This window comes from Sinocyclocheilus rhinocerous, unplaced genomic scaffold (assembly GCF_001515625.1).
Source record: "Sinocyclocheilus rhinocerous isolate Xijiao unplaced genomic scaffold, SAMN03320098_v1.1 scaffold864, whole genome shotgun sequence".
In the NCBI taxonomy this organism is placed as follows: Eukaryota; Metazoa; Chordata; class Actinopteri; order Cypriniformes; family Cyprinidae; genus Sinocyclocheilus; species Sinocyclocheilus rhinocerous.
In genome coordinates, this window is record NW_015645567.1 from 1,478,848 (window position 1) to 1,486,144 (window position 7,297).

Genomic DNA, 7,297 nt, shown 5'->3' on the forward strand with positions numbered 1-7,297 from the left:
ACTGAATTTCTACCAAATAACAGCCCAAACTTGCATATTTAAGGGCAAGTGAAATGTGTCCACAAGTGAGGGTGTGATTTGAGCCGATGACAATCACAGATTCTAGTCCTTTTTCCGTAATGCTAGAACTCCAGACCTCGTGGCCTTAAACCCACAGGGGAGGAAGACCGTTGTTAAAAAGAACATTGAGGGGGAAAGAAACTAACAAGAAGAGAGACGAAAACAGAGAACAGGGTGTGGCATAAAATTAGTCTTGAGTTTGTGCCAAAACTGAGGTGTGCGTGTGTGTATTTGTGTGGGTGTCACAAAAGATGACTCTTTGCCTTCAATTTCCTTCGTGTGAAGGGAAATACAGTAACTCTTGAAGGGCTCGGTGTGTGTGCAAAATGTAATAATGCACTTCTTTAATGCTACTGTTTAAGGTCTGACACATTGTGATTGCCTCTATTAGCACGTTTAAAAGGAAAAAGGCTACACTTGAGGTCTTCTTCAAGTAAAGTTCACTTAAGATCAAGTCATTTGTGGTTTAAAACCATGATACGTCACATGGAGCTAGTTTGTGGTCATCTCTGGGCAAAAAAAAGGAAGAAATAAAACTGAAATAAAAATAAAGAAATAAAGTCTGCCTGTTTATTAAGAGAATTACGTTCATCCGTTTGTTTTTCTCAAGTTACAACAGAGACACTTTGGCTTTCCCCGTGTTATTTCTGAAGTGTAGTACTTTAGATCAGCACTGAAGTGAATTCCTCATCTAATTTAGATTGAAAACAGGAGCTGCAATGAAAAAACGAACAATGACCCACCCCACACAATGTCATTTACACCACACGAGTCTGATGTGAGATGAGGCATCTTTCTACAAATGATTCGAGAGAAGAGCGGGAACTCTTTCAAACTGAAATTCACAATAAAATCTCGACAGAGTTCAGAGAAGCAGACGAACAGTAACATTGTCACAGGAGGAAGAAAAAAAAAAGAAAGATCTTCGTTGCACCTTCCCATGAGTCACTGCATTCCAGTCTCAGGAGGAAACAGTGCAAAGACGTAATCGGATATCTGCTAGGCTTCCCAAAGCTCCCCTCGATGAGTCGGGAGTGTGAGGGTTTAGGGAGGCTGTGTGTTGGACGGCGATGTGTGACTGATGAATGAGCGGGACGGGGGGCTCAGTTGCTCTCAAACAGAGCAAGCAGGTCATCGTTACTGTTGTTGGGAAGGTCAGGAGGACCCAAGTAGGACAGCAACTCATCTGGGTTTGTCAGCTCTGGGAGAAGCTGGAAAACAAATAGGGAAATCCAGAGTTAAGAACCACCCTAAGGCAATATAAACGACACTCAAAACTGTTTATAATGGTAATAATAAATTCAACATAGCTGGCTTTTCATAAACATGCTGAATTATTTACCTATAAATTACATTCAAAGCAGAGGTCTGCATTATCGTGGGATTAAATTAGAGATTTGTTGCGCCAGCAAAAGTACGTTTATGATTTGTAGGGGGAGATGGCCAGTTATTTTTCTATAACACAAAAACAGTCCTGTTTCCAACATTGCTGCGAAGTCTGTGAATCTATTAAATAATCACTAGGCTCAAATGGAATCTTTTGAACTGATTTTTGCAGGAAATCTGTGAATTGCTTTAATCACGGGAGTTAAAGGGATAGTTCACCCAAAAATGAATATGCTGTCATCATTTACTCACCTTCATGTCGTTCCAAACCCATGGGACTTTGGTTAATCTTCTAAACACAAATTAAGAAATTTTAATGAAATCTGGAATGTTTCTTTCTCTGCAGGTAACAAAAACTTAGAAGATCCAAAATGGTCAAAAACACATCACAAAAACAATTCATATGAATTGAATTGATTAACAGATTGAATTTAGACACTTATTTACAGCTAAGCAATGACTGACACATTCATAGAGCACATCACATATGGTAAACATGGAAGCTCAAACATGCGTCCATGATGTGCGAAAACCAATGAGATTTGTTATAGTGATGTGATTCACTCTGTATGTGTGTTCATATGTGAACAAAAGCCTAAATGAAATCTTTTCAACATATAAAGTGATTGTATCTCTTTACAAGACTTGGATTAAACAGCTTGAATTACATGGATACAATTTTAAGACATTTTTTGGATCTTCTAAGTTTTGATTATCTGGACTTTCAATGGAGACACTTTTTTGTTTCGAAGTCATACAGGTTTGGATAGATATGAGGGTGAACTATCTCTTTAAGAGTAGAACACTATAACCAATATTCCAAAATAGTTAATAAGCGCAAATGCATCCCAAAGCAGATGTGGGGCTGGCCGTTACCCAAAAGTGCTTGCTAAATCTTTCCGAAAAGGGGAACGAACAGCTTTAAACATGCATAACTGCATGCATGGGACCTCAATTAAACAAGAACGGGTGGGAAGAAGATCATTATAAGTTGGTAGTGGGTGTACATAGAGTAAAATCCCACAGAAACGGGCGGTTGTGCTCTGCAGACCTCTAATTTAAAGTGTTGACACCATGGGCAAAAGTCATTGCTTTGATCTGGAATAGATGATTGATTCTGACTTACATCAAGGGCCGGCTCTGAAACGTCGCCGGGTCCCCCGGGGCCCCCCAGCCCAAAGCTGTCTGTGTGCATCCGGGGATTCTGGGAGGAGTTGCGGGAGTGCATGGGTCCACCGGGGGCACCCATGTTGGAGTTACCATGGAGAGATTGATGCTGCTGTTGCTGAAGGGGATTGTGGGAAGGGTCCATGCGACTAGAGTGAGGCATCTTTATTTAGGAGGAAAGGTGTAAAGACAAAAAGAGACAGTGAAGCTGGAACACACTGCACAGTAATTTAGTGACTCGTCTTGTGCTTCGTTTAGAGCAGATGAAATGTGGTGGGAAAAGCAGCAGCTGCGAGTGACAGAGAGGAACACTGCGCTGTGCTGTCGCACACAGAGACGTTTGAATAGCTCTTATACGTGACAGCATACGGGAACGACAGAAACCAAGACGCCAGTAAAACACACTTGGATATCCAAGGTGAGGGTCATTTTCAGTACAGTACATGCAGCAAACCAGCTGCGTTAATTCAAGCCATATAGTCAAATATATTTATGGATTTACACAATTATTTCATTTTAGCTTTTTTGCTAGCTAGCTAGCTAGCTAGTTAGTTGGACGGACGGACAGGTAGATAGATAGATAGATAGATAGATAGCATTGTTAATTTTGACAGGCATTTAAATGCTTAAATGTCTGTCACATTTTAGTCATTTGAGTCTTTCATAGTTTTAGTCGACGAAAAGTCATTGCATTTTTGTCAACCTTTAGTCATTACTTTTAGTCAAACTGCAGTTACCAACATTTATTTTGGTAGCTATTTTATATGTAGTCTTCAAACAAAAATAGTCATTAATTCTTCTCTCTTTAGACCAAATCAATTAAGCTTATGAGAGATTTGAATCAAGGATTGAATTTGGAAAAACTTGAATAAATGATGACAATTTTAATTTTTGGGTGAACTATCCTTTTAACAGTTGTGAAAAGGGAGCAACTTATAAAAATGATAGTTGTTCATATATAATATATATAATTTATATTTTTTGAAAAAGAAGCAGAATAAGACAATAAAACAAATACGAAAGAGATACAAATGAAACTCATTTTTCAGATACAGTAGGTTTACTTAACATATTTAATTTATCATCTTTTGTTGGTTCACATTAATGACACAGATAGGTACTTAATTAGGAATGCTGTCCCATTAAGACGGAAGGCATGCATGTAATACTGACACACGTTCAGTTTTCACCCACCTGTGTGTGGGTGTCACAAAAGATGACTCTTTGCCTTCAATTTCCTTCGTGTGAAGGGAAATACAGTAACTCTTGAAGGGCTCGGTGTGTGTGCAAAATGTAATAATGCACTTCTTTAATGCTACTGTTTAAGGTCTGACACATTGTGATTGCCTCTATTAGCACGTTTAAAAGGAAAAAGGCTACACTTGAGGTCTTCTTCAAGTAAAGTTCACTTAAGATCAAGTCATTTGTGGTTTAAAACCATGATACGTCACATGGAGCTAGTTTGTGGTCATCTCTGGGCAAAAAAAAGGAAGAAATAAAACTGAAATAAAAATAAAGAAATAAAGTCTGCCTGTTTATTAAGAGAATTACGTTCATCCGTTTGTTTTTCTCAAGTTACAACAGAGACACTTTGGCTTTCCCCGTGTGATTTCTGAAGTGTAGTACTTTAGATCAGCACTGAAGTGAATTCCTCATCTAATTTAGATTGAAAACAGGAGCTGCAATGAAAAAACGAACAATGACCCACCCCACACAATGTCATTTACACCACACGAGTCTGATGTGAGATGAGGCATCTTTCTACAAATGATTCGAGAGAAGAGCGGGAACTCTTTCAAACTGAAATTCACAATAAAATCTCGACAGAGTTCAGAGAAGCAGACGAACAGTAACATTGTCACAGGAGGAAGAAAAAAAAAAGAAAGATCTTCGTTGCACCTTCCCATGAGTCACTGCATTCCAGTCTCAGGAGGAAACAGTGCAAAGACGTAATCGGATATCTGCTAGGCTTCCCAAAGCTCCCCTCGATGAGTCGGGAGTGTGAGGGTTTAGGGAGGCTGTGTGTTGGACGGCGATGTGTGACTGATGAATGAGCGGGACGGGGGGCTCAGTTGCTCTCAAACAGAGCAAGCAGGTCATCGTTACTGTTGTTGGGAAGGTCAGGAGGACCCAAGTAGGACAGCAACTCATCTGGGTTTGTCAGCTCTGGGAGAAGCTGGAAAACAAATAGGGAAATCCAGAGTTAAGAACCACCCTAAGGCAATATAAACGACACTCAAAACTGTTTATAATGGTAATAATAAATTCAACATAGCTGGCTTTTCATAAACATGCTGAATTATTTACCTATAAATTACATTCAAAGCAGAGGTCTGCATTATCGTGGGATTAAATTAGAGATTTGTTGCGCCAGCAAAAGTACGTTTATGATTTGTAGGGGGAGATGGCCAGTTATTTTTCTATAACACAAAAACAGTCCTGTTTCCAACATTGCTGCGAAGTCTGTGAATCTATTAAATAATCACTAGGCTCAAATGGAATCTTTTGAACTGATTTTTGCAGGAAATCTGTGAATTGCTTTAATCACGGGAGTTAAAGGGATAGTTCACCCAAAAATGAATATGCTGTCATCATTTACTCACCTTCATGTCGTTCCAAACCCATGGGACTTTGGTTAATCTTCTAAACACAAATTAAGAAATTTTAATGAAATCTGGAATGTTTCTTTCTCTGCAGGTAACAAAAACTTAGAAGATCCAAAATGGTCAAAAACACATCACAAAAACAATTCATATGAATTGAATTGATTAACAGATTGAATTTAGACACTTATTTACAGCTAAGCAATGACTGACACATTCATAGAGCACATCACATATGGTAAACATGGAAGCTCAAACATGCGTCCATGATGTGCGAAAACCAATGAGATTTGTTATAGTGATGTGATTCACTCTGTATGTGTGTTCATATGTGAACAAAAGCCTAAATGAAATCTTTTCAACATATAAAGTGATTGTATCTCTTTACAAGACTTGGATTAAACAGCTTGAATTACATGGATACAATTTTAAGACATTTTTTGGATCTTCTAAGTTTTGATTATCTGGACTTTCAATGGAGACACTTTTTTGTTTCGAAGTCATACAGGTTTGGATAGATATGAGGGTGAACTATCTCTTTAAGAGTAGAACACTATAACCAATATTCCAAAATAGTTAATAAGCGCAAATGCATCCCAAAGCAGATGTGGGGCTGGCCGTTACCCAAAAGTGCTTGCTAAATCTTTCCGAAAAGGGGAACGAACAGCTTTAAACATGCATAACTGCATGCATGGGACCTCAATTAAACAAGAACGGGTGGGAAGAAGATCATTATAAGTTGGTAGTGGGTGTACATAAGAGTAAAATCCCACAGAAACGGGCAGTTGTGCTCTGCAGACCTCTGATTTAAAGTGTTGACACCATGGGCAAAAGTCATTGCTTTGATCTGGAATAGATGATTGATTCTGACTTACATCAAGGGCCGGCTCTGAAACGTCGCCGGGTCCCCCGGGGCCCCCCAGCCCAAAGCTGTCTGTGTGCATCCGGGGATTCTGGGAGGAGTTGCGGGAGTGCATGGGTCCACCGGGGGCACCCATGTTGGAGTTACCATGGAGAGATTGATGCTGCTGTTGCTGAAGGGGATTGTGGGAAGGGTCCATGCGACTAGAGTGAGGCATCTTTATTTAGGAGGAAAGGTGTAAAGACAAAAAGAGACAGTGAAGCTGGAACACACTGCACAGTAATTTAGTGACTCGTCTTGTGCTTCGTTTAGAGCAGATGAAATGTGGTGGGAAAAGCAGCAGCTGCGAGTGACAGAGAGGAACACTGCGCTGTGCTGTCGCACACAGAGACGTTTGAATAGCTCTTATACGTGACAGCATACGGGAACGACAGAAACCAAGACGCCAGTAAAACACACTTGGATATCCAAGGTGAGGGTCATTTTCAGTACAGTACATGCAGCAAACCAGCTGCGTTAATTCAAGCCATATAGTCAAATATATTTATGGATTTACACAATTATTTCATTTTAGCTTTTTTGCTAGCTAGCTAGCTAGCTAGCTAGTTAGTTGGACGGACGGACAGGTAGATAGATAGATAGATAGATAGATAGCATTGTTAATTTTGACAGGCATTTAAATGCTTAAATGTCTGTCACATTTTAGTCATTTGAGTCTTTCATAGTTTTAGTCGACGAAAAGTCATTGCATTTTTGTCAACCTTTAGTCATTACTTTTAGTCAAACTGCAGTTACCAACATTTATTTTGGTAGCTATTTTATATGTAGTCTTCAAACAAAAATAGTCATTAATTCTTCTCTCTTTAGACCAAATCAATTAAGCTTATGAGAAATTTGAATCAAAACATATTTATTTATCATCTTTTGTTGGTTCACATTAATGACACAGATAGGTACTTAATTAGGAATGCTGTCCCATTAAGACGGAAGGCATGCATGTAATACTGACACACGTTCAGTTTTCACCCACCTGTGTACGTTCACTTAATCCATAACTGACTGTATTTATGTGAGATACTCTACACCAGTGTTTCCCAACCGGGGTGCCGTCTGTCGAGAGCAGGGGTGCCGTGTAAAAAGTCCTTTTTAAATATGTTCAATATGTTTTTTAATATAATGTTCAAAAAAGCATATATTATATAATATCCATTTCTGATGT

At 39.1% G+C, this 7,297-nt stretch overlaps 2 protein-coding genes across 5 annotated transcripts in view; both read right to left on the reverse strand.

Moving 5' to 3' along the window:
* Positions 1–493: 493 nt before the first annotated feature.
* Positions 494–2,973, reverse strand: LOC107706794 (zinc finger MIZ domain-containing protein 2-like). Its single transcript, XM_016510617.1, has 2 exons — positions 2,573–2,973; positions 494–1,271 (listed from the first exon to the last, which is right to left on the reverse strand). The coding sequence occupies exons 1-2, from the start codon at positions 2,774–2,776 to the stop codon at positions 1,164–1,166; spliced, it is 312 nt and encodes a 103-aa protein (XP_016366103.1). The 5' UTR covers positions 2,777–2,973; the 3' UTR covers positions 494–1,163.
* Positions 2,974–3,817: 844 nt separating this feature from the next.
* Positions 3,818–7,297, reverse strand: part of zmiz2 (zinc finger, MIZ-type containing 2) — a 41,939-nt gene continuing 38,459 nt past the window's right edge. For all 4 annotated transcript variants that reach the window (XM_016510612.1, XM_016510613.1, XM_016510615.1 and 1 more), the window contains 2 exons: positions 6,092–6,295; positions 3,818–4,789 (listed from right to left, as the gene is read on the reverse strand). In XM_016510612.1, the coding sequence (XP_016366098.1) occupies positions 4,682–4,789; positions 6,092–6,295 (312 nt within the window). In that variant the 3' untranslated portion in view covers positions 3,818–4,681. The remainder of the gene's footprint in view (positions 4,790–6,091; positions 6,296–7,297) is intronic.

What these genes read in the sequence shown, in the direction of transcription:
- LOC107706794 (XM_016510617.1), bottom strand. Translation starts at nt 2,776, where the DNA reads ATGCCTCACTCTAGTCGCATGGACCCTTCCCACAATCCCCTTCAGCAA. An exon ending in TTTCAGAGCCGGCCCTTGAT is followed by an intron (nt 1,272 to 2,572) that starts GTAAGTCAGAAT and finishes TTTGTTTTCCAG; the next exon opens with CTTCTCCCAGAGCTGACAAA.